Source organism: Palaemon carinicauda, chromosome 19, assembly GCF_036898095.1.
Source record: "Palaemon carinicauda isolate YSFRI2023 chromosome 19, ASM3689809v2, whole genome shotgun sequence".
NCBI lineage: Eukaryota > Metazoa > Arthropoda > Malacostraca > Decapoda > Palaemonidae > Palaemon > Palaemon carinicauda.
This window is the reverse complement of record NC_090743.1, coordinates 7,446,271-7,467,538: the sequence shown is the minus strand read 5'-3', so window position 1 is coordinate 7,467,538 and position 21,268 is coordinate 7,446,271. Positions and strand designations below refer to the sequence as shown.

Below are 21,268 nucleotides of genomic sequence, written 5' to 3'. Positions count from 1 at the left end.
CCGCGAAACCATAGATGACCCTTAGCCCAATTAGCTGGAAAATATCACGTGACCCGGTCCATCCCCCTTTTCCATTCTGAATTGGCGGGAAAGTGTGAGGAATTAAACGATTTTTGGTCATCTTCAGTTTTTATTTTTTCTTTATTTAGAGTTATGGGGGGAAAGCCATTTTGGTTTTCATTATGAGAACTACAATGATTTACGTGTGAGAGTTGTAGTAAAATGTGTATACATAGCAATAGTTTTATTCTTAAGTTATGAATAGCAAAATACAAAATTTGTTCTGTCCTAAATAATTTTTAATGTGACCATCTATATGAACAAAAATGACATTCTTGATTCATTGGCGTATTTTGTTATTCATTAAATATATGTTAGGTTTTTAAATCCTATGTCAGTACTAAAAAAAAAATATTGCTATTGCTGCTATTACAAATTTAAATATCTATAGGTCTTGAATTTTTTTTTTATCGGAATGTAACCATTACTGTATTTTTCACATTATCTTTGGTAATATCTTATATATTGAACATTACATTACACTCCTGACCTTGTAATTCTCTACTGAACCTTCTATGATGTACTTTAATCACTGGTGTTACTCTCTCTCTCTCTCTCTCTCTCTCTCTCTCTCTCTCTCTCTCTCTCTCTCTCTCTCTCTCTCTCTCTCTCTCTCTCTCTTCGTAAGTGTAATAACATCGTACCCCGATTGCAGCAGTATATAACTTTTGCTAAAATAAAGATTATTATTTTTTGGCTTCTTACTGCCAATAGAAGGAGCTGCTAAATGTCTTCATCTTTATCTCTTCCCCCCCCCTCTCTCTCTCTCTCTCTCTCTCTCTCTCTCTCTCTCTCTCTCTCTCTCTCTCTCTCTCTCTCTTCGTAAGTGTATTATCATTGTACCCCGATTGCAACAGTATATAACTTTTGCTGAAAGAAAGATTATCATCATTTGGCTTCTTACCGCCGATAGAAGGAGCTGCTAAATGTCCTCAACTTTATCTCTTCCCTCCTCCTTCTCCTCGGCTTCGTTTTTTGAGTGGACTTCCTCCTATACGTATTGAGTTCCCTTTGGACCCTGCATTTCCCTGGACAACTATTTTCGTGTGATACAGAAATATCTCTCCTCTTTTTTTTTTTTTTTTTTTTTTTTTTTTTTTTACTGGTTTCATAAGTGTAAGATCACTGTACCCCTATTGTAACTGTATATGGCCTTTGCTTGAATAAAGATGAGGATAATGATGATGATGATGATTATTATTATTATTATTATTATTATTATTAATTGCACTACCTTGTCTTCCGAAACATGTTAATTCCCTTCCAATCTCTTCTCAACACTTATCGAAACAACATTCATAAAGCGTTGAATAACTCAACCCTTATCGAAACAACATTCATAAAGCGTTGAATAACTCAACCCTTATCGAAACAACATTCTTAAAGCGTTGAATACTCAACCCTTATCGAAACAACATTCATAAAGCGTTGAATAACTCAACCCTTATCGAAACAACATTCATAAAGCGTTGAATAACTCAATACTTATCGAAACAACATTCATAAAGCGTTGAATAACATTTTCGACCTAACACGTCTATCAACTTAATTAATAACAACTTAATTAATCTATTATTGATTCCCTTTACTCTTTAATGAAGATGTACCCTTGTAACGCTACGGACTTGAGGTTTTCGGCTAATAGCGCTGGGCTTGCTTGAAGTATGTGAAAGTACCCGAGTGGATTATGACATCTGGGCGGTGGAAAGTTTAATTCTAGGCCTAAGGGGTTGCCGAAGACGGCGAGTTCAGGAACAGCAGTTGGTATCATCGATGGACGTTCACTTTTTTAATTTTTTTTTTTTTAGTTAATCAGGTGATTATGGATATATTAAATCCCCGTCGTATACCTGAATGAGGTTATATATATATATATATATATATATATATATATATATATATATATATATATATATATATATATATATTTATAAATATAGTTATATATATATTTATATATATAGTTATTATTTATATATATATATATATTTATATTAATATATATATATATATATTTATAAATATAGTTATATATATATTTATATATAGTTATATTTATATATATATATATATATATATATATATATATATATATATATTTATATATATATATATATATATATAATATATATATATATATATATTTAAATATTATATATATATATATATATATATATATATTTATATATATATATATATATATATATATATATATATATATAATATATATATATATCTATATATATATAAATATATAATATATATACAGTATACACATCGATGTGTTTACACTTCAAGAATGAACACTCATACTTCATGTTTGTGTGTGTGTGTGTGAACCAAGAAGAGAAGGAGTAGGAGGAAGTTAGCAGCTCTCCTTTGCCAGGACTCTAGGAGTCTTGATCATACGATTAGCGCGAAATGGAATGATGTACGTCTCCGTCATGCTTGGATGTGGTAATTGGGAGACCCTGGACTCGTCGAAATTGCGTTCTTGTGTGTATGTGTTTGTGTCTTGGGAGGGGGAGTTGGAGTGTTGAATGTCTTGGAGAGAACAATTGATATATTTTTCAACTTTTAAAAATGTTGTTTGTGTGTGTGTGGTGTGTGTGTTTGTTTGTGTGTTTGTGTCTTGGGAGGGGGGAGTTGGAGTGTCGAATAGCTTGGAGAGAAGAATTGATACATTTTTTAACTTTTAAAATGATGTGTATGTTTGTTTGTTTGTTTGTGCCTTGGAGAGGGGGGCCCGTCGGATTGTCGAATGGCTTGGAGAGAAGAATTGATATATTTTTAACTTTTAAAATGTGTGTGTTTGTTTGTGCCTTGGATGGGGAGGGGGGGGGGAGTTGGAGTGTCGAAGGCTTGGAGAAGACAATTGATCTAAATTATTTTTCAACTTTTAAAATGTTGTGTGTGTGTTTGTTTGTGCCTTGGAGAGGGGGGGGGGGGAGTTGGACTGTTTGAAGGCTTGGAGAAAACAATTGATCTAAATTATTTTTCAACTTTTAAAATGTTGCGTGTGTATTTGTTTGTTCCTAGGAGAGAGAGAGAGAGGGGGGGGGGGGAGTTGGAGTGTCGAAGGCTTGAAGAAGACAATTGATCTAAATTATTTTTCAACTTTTAAAATGTTGAACTATAAATCAAGTTGATTTTATAGGAATAGCAGAGTAGCGTCTTAACAATTTTTTTTCGAAGCTAATTTTTCTTTCTCATGATACTCTTATTGGTTAATATTTTTATAAACTTTTGATTGCGTCATCATGAAGAGTCCTACACCCCGATCCCCAGTGATCCCTTTCACTAAAAAGCCAATTTTAAGACCGTAGCAGAGAGGGCGTGTAATTTGTACAAGTCAGGAACATCGTGGGAAACTTGGTCCATATGGGGCTGCCACTTATGATGTGAAATTACGGAAGAAAACGGCTGGGTTTTTTGTAGACATAATAATTCATATTTATTGACTCGTGATAGAATTTTTGTTTTCTGAAAATGTTTGAAAAATTCCATATTTATTGACACGTGATAGAATTTTCGTTTTCTGAAAAAGTTTGTGAAAAATTCATATTTATTGACTCGTGATAGAATTTTTGTTTTCTGAAAATGTTTGTGCATGGTAAACAAAATCTTTTTTCAGCTTATGATGACTAAAAGTGTTTTAAAATAGAAATTAATTTTTTGTTTATTAAAAAAGACTGCCTTACGCAAGTAGAAAATTTATAGAATTTTTGTTTTCTGAAAATGTTTGTGCACGGTAAACAAAATCGTTTTCAACTTATGGTGAATAAAGGTGTTTTAAATTTGGAAATATTTTTTTTATTTTATAATAAAAAGACTTTTACGGAATAAGGAAATTTTATATTGTTTAAAATAATGAATTTTATAAGGAACTTCCCCTTCTAATTCATGATGGAAACTATATTTTATCTATTAGAAAAATTTTAAACTTGAAAGTCACACGTTGAAAGGATACTCTATCTTAGAAATTAACCAGCCCCCCCCCCCAAAATAGTGACATTTTGAAGAAATTTTCCATATCATGAGTTTTAAAGAAACATCCCTTCTAAATCATGTTGGAAACCTTATTTTTATCTAATAGAAAAATATGAAACTTGAAAGATACATGTTGAAAGGGTACTCTTGAAAATTAACCAGCCCCCCCCCCCCAAAAAAAAAAAAAGAAATTCACAGTGATATCTTTAGAAGAAATTTTCCCCCCTTCGTAAATGTATCTTTTATATATTTATCTTCTATAACATGTCTTTTAAAAATCAACCAGCCCCCCCCCTCCACCCACCCACCCCCCCCCCAAAAAAAAAATTCACAGTGACATCTTTAGAAGAAAATTTTCCCCCTTCGTAAATGTATCTTTTATATATTTATTTCCTACAACATGAGAAGCAATGGCGGCGGTTTTTGTGATGCCCACCCGCATGGTAGAGTTTCCGAATCGTGCCAGGGGCCCCGGTAATAAAAGTCTCGAAATAGCCGGATTGTATAATTTCACCCGTTCATTGGCCGTCAGCTCCCCCGGGGAGACCCTTAACAAAAAGCTACTGTGTGACGCTGTAGGGGGCCCGCGGACCCCTTGTAGCGCCCTCACACCTCGCCTCTTGTTCATTGGTCCTTTTTGCATCATGACGTCATTGGGGGCACATTGCCAACCCCCGCCCTTGTGACACCTTGGATCCTAATTTGTGATTCGTCTGTCGCCGCGTCCTTTTGTTGGGGAAGTGATAGATTATTCATTTTAAATTCGAAATAAATTCATTTTGAACGTAGGCAGAATAAACTCGGTAGAATAAGTATTTCTAATTTCATCTCGAGATTTATTTCATTCAATCTTTTAACCTTCTAAAAAAAGCTGTTTCCTTCCTCCAGAATGAATTTTTTTTTTTTTTTTGAAAGATTTAAAAGACCAGAAGGATAGGGGCAGTCATTGCCTCTTTTAGTCATAATTCCCACAAGCTGTCATGGGTGTGAAAGAAGCACATTGTTGAGGTCCTCCACCCCTCAAATCCTTTCCCCGCTATCCCGGCTGCTTTAGGACCCCCCCCACCCCCCCCTTCATAACCCACCAATCACTCCCCCCCCCCATCCACTAGCGAATCCATTGGTGTGCCCTTCTGTCGCCTATGGCCTCGGGCTGTAATGGCGGTAGATATAGGGAAATTATTTGTACTCTGTTTTCTTTGAACCTTTCCATTGGTTTTAGGCCTTTTAGAAAATAGGCTCTTCTTTCAGAATAATTCTCCTCATTAGTATTTTATAGAATTTTCACTACACTTAGGTATTTTATCGCTGAAATTCATTCTGTTTTAGTTATTTTTTTAATTCATTACATTCTTTTTAGATGTCGATGTTCGTTGCCGCCTTATGTTATTACCCTCTTTAGCCTTTCCCGCCCTCTATTTACCCTCGAAAGTAGCTTTACAAAGCCTTTGCCACCGTTACAGCCTCAGCAGTCAATCAACATTTTTACTCGTCCCCTAGAATATACAGATTTTTCTGGAGGTAAAAAAAAACTTTGCGTGAGAGAGAGAGAGAGAGAGAGAGAGAGGAGAGAGAGAGAGAGAGAGAGAGAGAGAGAGAGAGAGAGATGTGAAAGGAGGTTGGGCAAAGGGAGAATGGGATAAAGAGCGACGCGGAGAAGGGAGTAATAAGGGAAAGAAGAAAACTTTGTGATTGCTATTGCGAGCGAATGAAAAGATAGAGATTGAGGGACAAGGATTGACGGAGACGAGGGAAGGGGGTTTTGGGGGTGTTGGCAATGAAGGACGACTGAGAAGGGGACCCTCATGTGTCGAAATGTTTAGTATAGGGAGATTTCCAGAGACCCAACCTCTAAGAAAACAGAGAGCAGCAACAGCAGCAGCTCATTGGAGCGTTGGAAATTGGGTACACATTCTTAGCGACTGGGTCTGACTTTTTTATCTTTTAAAAAGCTTCACGGAGCATCAGGCTACAACCCTTTGTAGGGTAACTTATTGGGTTATTTTCAATACCATTTTAAAAGAGATTAATAATTTGTCAGGAAACAAACTTTGTTAAAGAGATTAATAATTTATGTCAGGAAACAAACAATTAATTAAATTTAGCACGCTAATAGAAGAAGATTTAGTTATGTCTGGAAAAACCTGGGTAGATATGTTTTTCATTTTTCAAAAGAATTTGGATCAATTGATTAATTTACATTGTCACGAAAAATTATCGACCAATTAGATTATTTTTATCACTAAAGATGTGGTGATTGATTTAGTTATATATGACGAAACGAAGCGACTAGTTTATATATTTATCCTTATCAAACAAACCTGATAGTTGTTTAGGGAAATAAGTATTACTAAGTAAACATCGATTTTAAATTTATTTTTGTAGTTTCCGTATTCCCGTTTTCTATCAGGTGACGACTTCTCTCTCTCTCTCTCTCTCTCTCTCTCTCTCTCTCTCTCTCTCTCTCTCTCTAAAAATATGGGACCTGATTTATGATTATTACTGTATTTGACCTCTGGAAAAAAAATTAAAAAATTAAATCTGTTTTTGTTTACTTATATAAATTATTTGCAGTTTTTCAGTAATTAAATTTTCCATAATACTTTGTTTTAAGCTAAACATCTTACTCCTGTTTCTGCTGCTCAACTCTTACAAAACTATGGGACCTGATTTTGATTATTACTATATTTGACCTCTGGAAAAAAATAAGAAAATGAAATCTGTTTTTGTTTACTTATGTGAATTATTTACAGTTTTTCAGCAATTAAATCTTCCAAAATACTTTTTTTTTAGGCTTACCATCTTATTTCCGTTTCTGAATTAAATTTTCCATAATACTTTTTTCATGCTAAACATCTTATTCCTGTTTCTGCTACTTAACTCTTACAAAACTATGGGACCTGATTTTGATTATCACTCTATTTGGCCCCTGGAAAATGGGCTCTTTAAACCCCGACGGGTCTTTACCCGCTTGCGTGCTTTTATTATACCCTTGAATAGCATATCCATACGCTTGCAGTTTATAGTTCCATAATGGGGCAGTTTACGAGTCCGGTGATGACTGTGCTATCAGCCAACATCTGCGACGGACGCCCACCGACAGCACTCCAACACCTCGTAAACATTTCGCACCCATGTTGTTTGGCCCCATCATTTTCGGCGCTGTTTTGACGCTGTTACTGTTTTTAGAATGATATATTGTTAATTTATTCTCATCATTTATTTATTTCGTTATTTCCTTTCCTCTCTGGGCTATTTTTCCCCGTTGCAGCCCTTGGGCTTATAGCATCTTGCTCTTCCAACTAGGGTTGTAGCTTGGCTAGTAATAATAATAATAATAGAATGGTATATTGTTAACTTATTCTCATCATTTATTTATTTCGTCATTTCCTTTCCTCACTGGGCTATTTTTTCCCTGTTGGAGCCCTTGGGCTTATAGCCTCTTGCTCTTCCAAATAGGGTTGTAGCTTGGCTAATAATAATAATAATAATAATAATAATAATAATAATAATAAACATGGCCGCCATGTTTTTTTCTGTGTCTATTACAGGAATTTCTTCTCAAAGGGACCCCTACTGAGTTTTATGTCATCCGAATTTTCGATTATATGTTGTATTTTATTTTTCTTAGGGTGGGAGGGGGGGGGGACGTCCACAACTGTTACTTTAGCGAAATTATTCGGGACCCTGCTGTTGTAACCTTTGGCCTTTGAAAATAAAAAAGCAAACTTTTTTTTTTTTTTTTTTTTTTTTTTTTTTTTTAATAGCTGTGGTTGTTTGATTGTCGGAATAATTTACCTTACGGTATTTCTTGTTGCGTAAATACTGTGATTCTTTTATGTTGATTTAATGCGTTATTTGAAACTAACTTGATGTCTCTCCAGGGTAACACCATTATATATATGTTAGGTTATATTTGTTGAACATTTCGATATTGCAAATCACGTTCCTTTAAATGTTTGTTACGGTTCTACTGCGCCAAACATTATTGATAGCTACAATAGCAATGTTGTAATAGTAATTTGTATTGGTCTATTTTTAGGGCTCCACTAATATAAAAAAACTATAATTATAGTCAATTATGTTACATGATATGGAAAATAGTGAGTTTTTTGAAAAGTGGCCTTTTTCATTATATTTCTGAGCAAGGTTAAAGTTATCTGCTTAATGGAGACCAGAGAGGTTGATCGATGAATTTTATTACGAATGAGGAAGAAGTCAATCCGTTGAATCATGCTAGTATTTAGAAGTAAATAAAACAAGATTGCATGATGGGAGAAGAAATGATTAATTGAAATGATGAGAGAAGAAATGATTGAGTGAACTGATGAGAGAAGAAATAATTTAGTGAACTGATGAGAGAAGAAATCATTGAGTGAACTGATGAGAAGAAATAATTTAGTGAACTGATGAGAGAAGAAATGATTGATTGAACTGATGAGGCAAAAAATGTGACAGGGTGCGTGACTAAATTCGCAAGTGTATCGAATCTAATGTGAGACTGTATTTGGAAGTGAAGTGTGGATGATTAATGTATATCAAAGAAAAAAATGTGAAGTTGTTGAGGCAGTAATGTTTGTGTTCTACGCATAATTGAAAGGGTGATGAATGTATAGGAACATATAAGTGGTATAAACGGTTTTAGTGTTTTGTGATGGTTTGGTCTTGTGGGAAGAAAGAAGGACCATTTAAGGGATGATGAAGGGAAGGCCTTGGAAGGATTGTACAGTAATATCCATGGAAAGAGGATATATATACAAGACTAGAGGGGATTAGCACATTGCAACGATTGGCTTTGGTATTTTGTTTGAGCCTTTTAGAGTAAAAGTATGAACTATAGTCAATTCGTTTTAGTGAAGCAGATATGCACTGACTCGCAGGGGGTGCCCTTTTAGCTCGGAAAAGTTTCCTGATCGCTCATTGGTTGGACAAGATAATTCTAACCAATCAGATAGCAGGAAAATTTTGTTTGAGCCTTTAGAGTAAAAGTATGAAATATAGTCAATTCGTTTTAGTGAAGCAGATGTGCACTGACTCGCAGGGGTGCCCTTTTAGCTCGGAAATGTTTCCTGATCGCTGATTGGTTGGACAAGATAATTCTAACCAATCAGATAACAGGCAACTTTTCCGAGCTAAAAGGGCACCTCTGCGAGTCAGTGGAAATGCGCGTCTTTAAAAAAAAAATGAGCATAGATAATGTCGTGTAAGTTTTTTTTTCTACAGAGGATCATGCATGATATAGCATTTGGTGTATGCGTGTGTTGGTGATCATTAAGTAATATTTGCTATTTATTCTGGAACCCCACACTACCTTTTACGGGTAACTGCTTCCTTAAAGTCCGCAGACACCCACTCATATTAAATGTTTATAAATTACAAACTGGATTTCCTTTAATAACAATATCCCCGGTAGCTCAGCTCATGAGTATAAGTTTTTATTTTTTTGGAACATATTGGGAGGCTTCTTCTAAAAAAGATATTCAGCATTCATAAGATTCACGTAATTATTAATGTTTTATGCTTTGAGAACGCTTACATGCGCATTGCTAATTGCACAGAGAAGATTGAAAGTATGTCCTGTATAAAAAAAACCACAAAAGGTGCTGTTTGTGTAATTTTTTTTCGCTGAAGAAGAAAAACGATAAATGAGCCCCTGGACCCTACGCATGATGTTGATTTTATCCCCGTGCCTCGACTCTGCAGTATCCCTGGTGCGTCCACTCTTCGTGCGGTATCCCTGGCGTGTCCACCCTCTCCGGTGCAGTATCCCGTGTGTATCCAGCAGCCCGCGAGCCACAACCAACGCCTTCTCCTCCTCCACTCCAATGCGTATCTCATTTTAAACCGGTTAGTGGCTTTTGGGATCGCGTAACTATGCTCCATTGGTCGCATCTAATTCGGTGTTCGACTGATTACTAATGAGTCAACAAATTGATGGGCGAGTTGTGTCAATAGATTGGTGTGGCGTCGTTTTTTATGTCGGGGCGATTAAGTCTGTTCCTCCTTCGTTACTTGGAATGTCTCTGATATTGAAAGAAAGTATCTTTTGAAATTGTCCTTTTTGAATATATATTTTGTGAAAGCCGGACCTTAACTATCTTTACTGAAATTTTCTATTGGAATTATCTGTCCTTTTGTAATAGATATTTTGAAAACCAGACCTTAACTGTTTTACTGAAAATTTCTAATGGAATTATATGTCCTTTTGGAATAGATATTTTGAAAATCAGACCTTATTTTACTGAAAATTTCTAATGGAATTACCTGTCCTTTCGGAAAAGATATTTTGAAAGTCAGACTTTATTTTACTGAAAATTTCTATTAGAATTATCTATCCTTTTGGAGTAGATATTTTGAAAGCCAGACATTTTACTGAAAATTTCTAATAATGTAATTTCGTACTTTGAAATAAAATTCATCTTTATCATCACTGTTCGAAGACCCTTAAGGTTTGTCATAAGATTTAATCATTGATTTGTGGGTTGCATACACTACCTCGTGCTCACGCCCTCAACTTAAAATTCATAAAATGCCAATGCTGAGATTGACTAGATCTTAAATGGATTTCCGAAGTACAATAAAAGTCAAACCCTAATTAGCGACGTTAGTTATCATGGCATCTCAGACATACAGGTTAGTATCCCTCATGCTATTACAATCTAAAGAGTTTAGCGATGTCTCTGCTTCATCCGGGCGAGACATTTACGTCTTAGTTGTAAACATCGGTGTTGGGATGGTAAATGGGGTTACAAATAAAGGTGGGTAACCTAAGAGAAAGCACAACCGACTGCCCAAAGAGATTAAGTTGACATGGCGGAATCGATGATGATTAAACTTTCGCTCATGATGGGGTCATTTTTGCGTAAAATGTTATGGTGCTTCTCTCAAAGCCAAACGAATATCAAAATCTAATCTCTGAGATTAATTGATAGGAAGGGACCTATTAAACTTTCGGTCATGATGGGGTCATGTTTATGTAAAAATGTTATGGTGCAACTTTCATGGCTTAACGAATATCAAAATCTAATATCTGAGATTAAGTGATAGAAAGGGACGTATTAAACTTTCGTTCATGATAGGGTCATTTTTGCGTAAAAGTTATGGTGCTACTTTCATAGCTAAACGAATATCAAAATCTAATATCTGAGATTCGTCGATATGGGGGACCTATTTGATTTACATGCTCTTCGCACTCCCCAAGAGAGATTAGTTGATCAAACGTTTAACTGGGCTCCACAAGGCACTAGAAGAATTGGAAGATCCAGGCCTACATGGCTTAAGACTATAAAGCGCGAAGTAGGAGATGATGAATGGAGAAGTGTTGAATAAAAATCTCAAGACGGAGACGACTGGCGAAATCTAACCGAGGCCCTTTGCGTCAATAGGGGTAGGAGGAGATGATGATAATGATGATGAACCTTTTACTGGGCATTTATTATGATGAGACATGACTGGCAATTATGAACTTCGTGGTGTTTATGTCCATTGAGGTTTTGGCTTTGCCGAGGATAGCTTAGTTCAAGGCGGTCGAAATGATTGACTGTCTGAGGACGAACAAATGTCGAAGAGGGACCGGACGTGGTAGTGCCAGTTGCAAGAGACACTTAGCCTCCTTTCCTTTTGGCCAGCTATAACCTCCTTTGCAACTGCATTTCTCGCTTTAATGTTCGGGACGCCAAAGGCATTTTTCGACTTCCAGCCATTGGTTTTCTTACTCAACTAAATCTCTCTCTCTCTCTCTCTCTCTCTCTCTCTCTCTCTCTCTCTCTCTCTCTCATAATAACTATAGCGTCAGTTCTTGTTCTCTAAAGGAGGATGTGGCCTTAGTTATTCATTTACATTGCAGAATAAAGCAAAAAAAAAAATTACCTCATGATCGTGAAAAAAACTATATCATCCAATTGCCTGTGTTCATGGTATTCCACTTTTGTTTATCATCTAATTTTGTTTTTGAAACTTAATAGACTCGAGTGTTATTGTCGCGTTTACATTACTAGGCACTGAAAAGATTAGGTTCAACCTCTTAAAGGGGTAAATTCAACAAGTATTTGCCTAATCCGCTTTTCATGATATACATATATATATATATATATATATATATATATATATATATATATATATATATATATATATATATATATATATATATATATATAAACATATATATATATATATATAAACATATATATATACAGTATATATATAAAGTATATATATATATATATATATATATATATATATATATATATATATATATATATATATATATATTATATATATATATGTGTGTGTGGTGTGTGTGTGTGTGTGTGTATGTGTGGAGAGAGAGTAATCGTATGAACTAGAAAGTGTCCAGTAGAGACAGAGAGAGAAACCGATTATAAAGGTTGCATTCTAGCTGTGTGTGTGTGTGTGTGTGTGTGTGTGTGTATGTGCCGTACGTTGCTTCCTCTGATGATGAAGGGGGAAGTCGCCACAACACTTCCGTTGGGCTACTTTCTTGTTTCTGTCTTCAACTCTCCTCACTCCTTTTCAAACTCCTCACAGCTCCTACTCCTCCCCCCTCCCCATGTATACTGTTAGTATACGTGATTTTTTGTTTGTTTGTTTTAAATTGAAGACTTTCTGATTCGGTTGATTTTAGTTCACCATTTAATTTTTATATTAATTTGGCTCTTTTCTATAGTTCATTACTTTCATTTTTTTTTTGCGCTTTTTATTATGTGTTCGTTATAAATTAAGATTTTATTTTGGTTTTTTCTGGTTCATTTATATTTTGATGCTCTTTTTTATTTATTCTGTATTGAAACTAGTTTTTCCTAATGTCCTATTCATCGACATTTATTCCATCTCTTATTCTTTCTTTATTGGTTGATTGATATCTTGCATTTATTTATTCTGTATAAAGTAAGATTTTTTTTTCCATGGTTCAGTAATTTTCTCATGCTCTTTATTATTCATACTGCATTGAAACGAGTTGATCTTAATATCCTATTCATCGAAATTTATTTCATCTCTTATTCATTGTTTATTGGTCCATTGATTTTCTTTGCTTTTAAAAAATCGAACCCCTGGAAGTTTCCCTCTTCGGTCTCGAAGCGAAGGAAGATAAGGGAAGAAGAAACGGAATGGAAAGGGAAAAATGCGAGGAGTCGGGGAAAAGGGGCAATCGATTGCTATGGGAGTGGGGAAAATTAGGGAAATCTACCTCAAATAAAACTGTTTTTGTTTTCATTTATGATATGTGATTTGTGAAGAGTCTTTAATAATGTTTGGCTATTCTTAAAATATTTTATTTGTCCTTATTTCCCTTCCTCAGTGGGCTATTTTCCCTGTTGGGCCCCATGGGCTTATAGCATCCTGCTTTTCCAACTAGGGTTGTAGCTTAGCATTTAATAATGATAATAAATAGTGAATGACGTGTGAACAGTGCCAGTGATAGGCAGGTTCTTGTAGGTTTTTCGAAATTGATGATTTTTTTATTTTTGCGTTTGCTTTGCTTTAGAGCCTTTAGTCTTCTTCTTCTTCTTCTTTTTCTTCTTCTTCTTCTTTTCGAAGCTACTTTCTTTGATTAGCGTTGATTTAACTCATAACCGATGCGGTTTTACCTGAAATGAAAAGTAATTGTCAGTATTTATTTAGAATCTCTGGATGTGTATATAAACCAAAAGAAATTTTAACCCTAAAAATGATTTTCCCAATTGCTTACTAATATTCTGAAAACTTAATTTTTATCGATATATTTTATTTCACCTTATCCCCCCTCTTTTATCAAAAAGGACATCTTGTTAAGATAGAGGAAATGTTACGTTATCCTCCCCTTGGCCCCCTTCATTCGACGTGTAGTGTCTTTATTGAAATATCGGTCCGGAATTTACCCCCTAAAGCTTTCAAAGGAAGGAAGGACCTTGTCGGAATGGCTCGATTTTACTCGTACAGATTTTTGCGTCAAATTATTTTGGCTTGCTATATTTTTCGTTTTATATTTTTTTTTCATTATTGTTATTGTCATACTGTTTTTCGATGATTATATATATATATATATATATATATATATATATATATATATATGTATGTATGTATATATGTGTATATATATATATATATATATGTACATATATATGTATATATATATATATATATATATATATATATATATATATATATATATATATATATATATATATATATATATATTCAAGAACAGCAGTATGATTGACCAGCTGCAGTTCAATTAATTTGCATTTTTAAAATCTACAACGTTAAACTTTATTTGCTTATATAAGTTACACGGCAAGATTTTCAAAATAACATTTATATTAATTTAAAGAATGAATTCCACAAATTAACGTTTATAATATTAAATTTACTTTTAGATTAATACGATTAATCTCTTTACTAGAAAGCTGTAAAAAAATTGTCACATAACCGAGAAAGTTGACGCAATTGAGCGAATTTGGAATGAGTTCCCAAGTAGGAGAAATTTTCCTGTGTCTTTGACCTCTCGGAAATAACCCGAAGCAGACGACCGCAGGAAAACCGAACTCATTCAGTTTTCCATTAGAAATGTTCCTCACCATTCACGAGTATCGTAAATATTTGGGATATTCATTCAATTATAATGGTCTTATTTATAAGCTATCGAGTTAGTCTAGCGAAGACCATTCCACTGGCATCCAGTTTATATTTTTTTTCTAATACCCCAATTTAAACTATATATTCTGATCGTAATCTTAATGAAGTCATATAAGAGAGATATAAATGCTATGTAAATTTCATTTTTCTCAAATGATCCAATTTCAAACACTTAATATGACACCTATTCCAAGTCGATTATATCTTCGCGTTTATAGTTTTCTAATACCCCAATTTAAACTATGTTTTCTAATCGCAATCTTAATGAAGTCCTATAAGAGGGATATAAATCCTATGTAAATTTCATTTTTCTCGATATAATTTCAAACCCTTAATATGACACCTGTTCCAAGTCAATTATATCTTCCCTCATGTCAACTTTCAGTCAATAGTAGACTAGCAGTAGGTCAATTCTTTTGGGATTGGTTAAGGTGAGAGACTGTAGGAGAGAGGGGGAGGGGGAACGAAAGGGGGAGAGAGGGAGGGGGAAAGTGGAGAGGGTTTATATCTTCGCTCATGTCAACTTTCAGTCAACAGTAGTGTAGCAGTAGGTCAATTCTTCTAGGATTGGTTAAGGTGAGAGACTGTAGGAGAGAGGGGGAGATGGGGGAGGGGGAATGCAGGGGGGAAGGTGGAGGGGGTGGTTGTTTCACATACCTGGTAATATATTATGAGCTCTGTGACCTACATAATAGATCACTTAATTGTGGTGATAGCCCAGGCATTCGCTGCGAAGACTCGCCACTCTCCTCCAGCCATATTTCTGTTCGGTGTCTTTTTGTTGAGTAATGGATTTTATTGTAATTTCAAATGGTGTTCTTCGAGATTTTTAAGTGATGTATGGAATATCTATTTATAGAGGTCAATAAACGTACTTTAAAGATGGTGCATTGCTGTGTTTGAATGATGATGGGATTGAAGTTTTGTTTTAATATTTTTAAGTGATTTATTAGATATCACACACATTATATGTATATATATATATATATATATATATATATATATATATATATATATATATATATATATATATATATATACATGGATAAATATCAACACAACATCGTGCTCAAATAGAAATAAATTTCTACCTCATACTTGGGATCGAACGCTAGCCCCTTCTAATGAAAGGACAGGTCGAAACTCAGTCTTTTACTTACATGGAAAATATTTTAATAATTTAAGGAAAATATTCTTCACTTAACTGTTATTATTATAATTAGCCTAAGTATAAAATAAAAGTTTAAATAGTTTTTATTCGTCTTATTTTACGTGGTTTTTTGCTAACAATGGTATTTTCATAATTTGATTTTATTTTTACTGTTTAAGGAGTTCTTAAGTTAACTAACCGTGTATCGCAAAAAGTACGTAATTTAATTAACCCTGTATCGCAAAAAGTACGTAATTTAATTAACCCTGTATCGCAAAAAGTACGTAATTTAATTAACCCTGTATCGCAAAAAGTACGTAATTTAATTAACCCTGTATCGCAAAAAGTACGTAATTTAATTAACCTTGTATCGCAAAAAGTACGAAAATAATCGCTAAATGAACACATTAGACAAAGCTGCGTATCCCTTTAAAAACTTATTTATTCTTTATTAAAAATCATTTATCTCATTGTTTTCATCATTGAGAATTGTTTTGTTTGCATGTGTTTACCTTTTGCTGCTTATGTAACATTCAAGTTAATGTTTAATAACATCATGTGTGACTAATTTTCTTATTTCAGGATGCCTTATATCTTTAAGTTTGATTAATATGCTTTTTTAAGTGTCCTTTTTTGACTTTTAATTACAAATGCATGTTGATTTCCATGTCATTAACAAATGTGGGACAGTACTGTGTACTGAGGACCAGTAACAAATATTTTGAATTATAACTAAAAAAAAAAGACTAATGCTACTAATCATTGTTTTGAAGAATTGGCTGCCAAGTGTTAATTAGTAGTTACAACTAAGATGCTGCTAACTAATTGAGTTAATCACTTACTGACAATTAAGTTTTGGATTATTTTGTATATGAGATTTACCTCAGCTGTTGGATTCTTAAATTCTCACAAGGCCAATGAGCAAGATTCCTCTTCGAGTGGATATGTATGTAATTTTGCCAATGACGTTAATCACTTACTGATAATTAAGTTTTGGATTATTTAATTTATATTTGCCTCAGCTGTTGGATTCTTATGAAATTCTCACAAGGCCAAGTGGCTCCTCTTCGAGTATGTAATTTTGGCAAAACCTGACCACCAATGTTCCATTGATAAGACTCTGGGAATAAATAAGGCAGCCAATAAAAAGGATGGCGTCTACTATTATTATTATTATTCTTATTACTAGCCAAGCTACAACCCTAGTTGGAAAAGCAAGATGAAGTGCGATGTTGCATTTCTATGACAAATATGATTTTCACTCATTAGAAATTTTGGGCGTGACGAACAGGCAGTAGATTTTAGAAGCCTGTAGAGGTCACTCACCTGAGGGTTTTTGCTTTTAACAATGCTATATGTGTACCTACCAACAGGCGCAGGCCAAACGAGCCCTGGCTAATCAGCAGTTTGCGGAACGAGGCCTGTTCTTGGAAGTGAGTAAATCCCACCCCCTTTTGGCGGAGGTGCCACACGTAGCTAGGATTATAGCGGCAGCGTTCTAGAATCCCCTTTTTTTCCCATGACCTTTCCCCGGGGGGGTCGTCATTGCATGCCGAAAGCCTCTTCATTGAAAGTCGCCTCAGAACCTTGTATTATTTCTCGGATTGGCCAAACCTTCTTGTCTGTGTTGTTGTTGTTGTTTGCCCCCCGAGAATTACCCCTTCTGAATGTTGGCGACTTTTCAGTCTGAAAGAGCTTTCTTGTGTAATGTAGTTTTAGGACGGCTTTGATCCAGGTGCTCAGGAACTCTTAGTGCAAAAATGTCTTAAGTAACAGTTGACGAGCAAGTGATTCGAGCAATTACTTTGCTAAAGGACCAGCAATTGCAACAGATTCCTGTGTGCCTTTGGCGTACGAGCTAAGTCTTTTTGGGTACGAGGATGGGGTGTAAGAACGCTGTCCGTCTAGAGATAGATATTTTAAGTTGCATTTTAAGGAGCATGTGCACGCAACGCCTGGGGTGGTGGTGGTGGTAGTGGTAGTGGTGGTGGTGGTGGTAGTAGTGGTCACTCGCTACCTGGCAGGTGATTTGGGTGGTTTTATGTTGTTTCTGTTTAGAGGTGGTGGTTGTTTATTAGCAGATGTGTTAAACAGAACCCGTGTCTCTCCCTTTCGTGGGTGAAAACCGCATGCGTTTCTTGTAAATTGTAGAAAGATCTGACTTTTAGAAAGGAATTGTTTTGTGGAAATGAATCTTTTGTAGATGCTTGAGGCTATGGTATAGTATTTGTCTTTATTGTGGATGTGTTTTTAATTGTACTGTGTCAGTTGTATGGCATTTTCGAAGTGGGCATGTGGTTATAACTCAATTTCATAGAAATTTGTGTAGAATATTTGTAAAAGTAATTTTGTGTTTGTGTAATTACTCTTAGCCCAGACATAGTGAAGTTTTTAATTTAATTTTTTGTTACTTTTAAGGGTTTAAAAAATTAGCATATAATTATTTTTTTTTCAAATTTTGCTGATTATCTTTAATCACCATTACTTTAGCTTTTCGTGTAAATATGATTCAAGAAAAGATAAATGTATAGAATTTATAAGTTTTGTTTATGTACTGTACAGTTTTTAGTACATTTTTGTCTTTCGTTAGATTAAATAACTTATCTTAACTGTTGTTCTTCATATTTAGTTTTTCTTCCTTTTTTCTATTGGTAATCGTGTGATTTCGGTTATGAATTATAGATTACTTTGACCTGACTATGTAATATTCTGTATTACACTTTCATAACTAAGAGCAATTGCTCCATTTTTTAATTCTTTCACCAAATAGTTTTTTAGTCTTAATTTTTCACGGTTGAGTAACGTTTATTTAATATCGGGGGGGGGGGGGGAGGTTCTTCTGAACCCTACCGCATAGAGAAAAGAACTTCTGAACATTTCCGAGTAATATCGCTTGCAAGGCACAGTACAAATCCACTCTAGCTATTGATACGAAGTTTGAAGTTTAATGATTTAAAGTTTAAAGGTGGGGTTTAAACCCCCTGGTTGGGAAGAGTGCCAAGGGTGTAGGGGAAAGGTAGTAGGTGGGGAGAGAGAGAGAGAGAGAGAGAGGAGAGAGAGAGAGAGAGAGAGAGAGAGAGAGAGAGAGAGAGAGAGAGAGAGAGAGAGAAGCAATATATGTGGCGGGACAGCGGCCGCGGCCTCCTCCTTCCCATGTTTAGCTGCATCACGTGTTTATCTTCTCCTTCTCGTCTCTTTCCCTTCGCTTTATTACCCACCCGAGGGCCCTCCAGCCATTTCGCGATCCGAACTCCCCCGGGGCCTCAACCCCTCACCTTTGCCTTGGGGAATTATGACTCTTCGGGCCCCAAGACGCAAGAGTCAGTTTGGACCTCGAAGACCCCTCGGGCTTCGGGTATTGCAACCCCTCAGGCATTGATTTATTGGCATTGCTGGCAAAATATGAAATCTACAGGAATCTGGTTGGGGAGCGGGCAACGAGAGCTTTACTCCCTTCTCCTTCTCCTCCTCCTACTCCTCCACCTCCCCCATCCAGTCCTTACTCCTCCCCTCCCCCGAGGTCTTTCATCTCCCTAGTTTCCCCTTAAATCCCATTTAGTGGAGTGTTATATCCCCTCAATAGGAGAACAAGATAGGCGTTAAGAGGACCTATGGAGGTCACTAGAGCTTCTTGTTACGTAAATTGATTAGTTTTAACTCATTTAGAATGTTTTGGATCCCCCTCTTCCCTGTTACCCTCAGCTACGATTTCCTTAAAAGGTAGGGACGTTCATTGCCATATCTTATTCCAGTTGGAGGCTTTGTATATCAGAGGACATCAACTAAACTAACCTAAACTTTCCCCCCTAACCTAACCTACAAACTGTGAACTTACCTACTTACCTAACGTAAGGGCTAACAACCCCTGCGACCCCCCTGACACTGCCGTATTCTAAGTTAGACAACATAATACATACAGGTGGCCGCTATCATACATACACCCCTTACAGTTCTTTTGTGTTGTTATTTTAACTAGAGAATGTCCAATATGTATCCTGATACTGTTTTCGTAGGTTTCAAATATTCACGAATCGCAAACCTGGTGAAGAAAAAGTAGTTCCTCTCAGGTTAAGTCTGCCAGGTCTATAATTGTAACTCGTTTTATTTCGCATTCATTATTGTAATAGCATGGAAGAGGAACTGAATTAAATTGATGTTTTCAAAAAAACGATATGTAAATCTTCTCCGCTGCGACTCTGCCTGCTATTGTTCGGTCTCGTTGAAAAGCATTTCCCTCCTTTACAGAAAAATTCTTTTCGAGTTATAATTCCTAGAAAAATTCCCGATAACAAGCTCGATAACTGAAAATTGCCAGGCAGGTCGCCAGGAGCCATGCAGTTCAAACTATGAATATGGAATTGTGTTCAGTGTGACAGCTGCAGTTTTCATCACTCCTTTCAAAGCATTGTGATTTTTATCCGACGTCGCCGTAACACATGTTAAGATCAGCACGTATTCCAACAAAAGACGAGTCTAATTATGGCTCTCGCTAGCCTAAGGGAGACAAGGCATTCTAGTCAGCTAGTTTTCATATAATCTGATGAATGGATTTATTCTGCCATTCTTATTTTAAGAGATGAAATGTTCAAATAAGAGATTTGCCAAAGAATGATAATCGTAAATAGAACTGGTTCAGTACGTTTGGATCTGATGCAATTATTGGTCCATGTTTTCATATGCACTAAGCAATTGACGGCTGTGGCTAATGGACGGTTTGTTTCTCGACTGTCAAAATCTCTCTCTCTCTCTCTCTCTCTCTCTCTCTCTCTCTCTCTCTCTCTCTCTCTCTCTCTCTCTCTCTATATATATATATATATATATATATATATATATATATATATATATATATATATATGTATGTGTGTATATATATGTATATGTATATGTATGTATATATGTATGTATATGTGTGTGTGTGTATGTATGTATGTATATATATATATATATATATATATATATATATATATATATATTCATACATATGTGTATATACATACACATACATACATACTTCTCGCTTTTTACTAAGAGAACTTCTTGAGACCTCCAAAAAGTAATAAATCTAAGATGCGCACACACAGACGATAAACACAATATCAAAAAGAATGTATGTACGTTTGATAGACGTTCCTCGCGTGCACACACCATACGCATGTGTGTGTGCGCGCGTGTGTTTGCGTACTAGTATTTGCAGAGGGCGTCAGGTGCGGAGAGAAAAATCCTCTCGCTAATAGGCGTCATTACTAGAGCCAGTTTTCTCTTATTGGGAGAGGTTTTGGTGAAAGGGCAAAATGCGAATGATAATAGAAGGTTAGTTAGAGATCGAGCAGGGAGATGGGAGGATGCTTTTTGAAGTAGCTCGGGCTATTATGAGAATCTTTGTTTGGGGGGATTAGTCCCCCCCATTCCACCTCCCCCCTTCCCTTCCCCCTC

General features: G+C 35.4%; 1 protein-coding gene across 2 annotated transcripts in view; it reads left to right on the top strand.

Moving 5' to 3' along the window:
• The window catches only part of TfAP-2 (transcription factor AP-2), a 185,604-nt gene that overhangs the window by 112,645 nt on the left and 51,691 nt on the right, over nucleotides 1–21,268 (top strand). For both annotated transcript variants that reach the window (XM_068393123.1, XM_068393121.1), the window contains exon 5: nucleotides 17,209–17,268. In XM_068393123.1, the coding sequence (XP_068249224.1) occupies nucleotides 17,209–17,268 (60 nt within the window). The remainder of the gene's footprint in view (nucleotides 1–17,208; nucleotides 17,269–21,268) is intronic.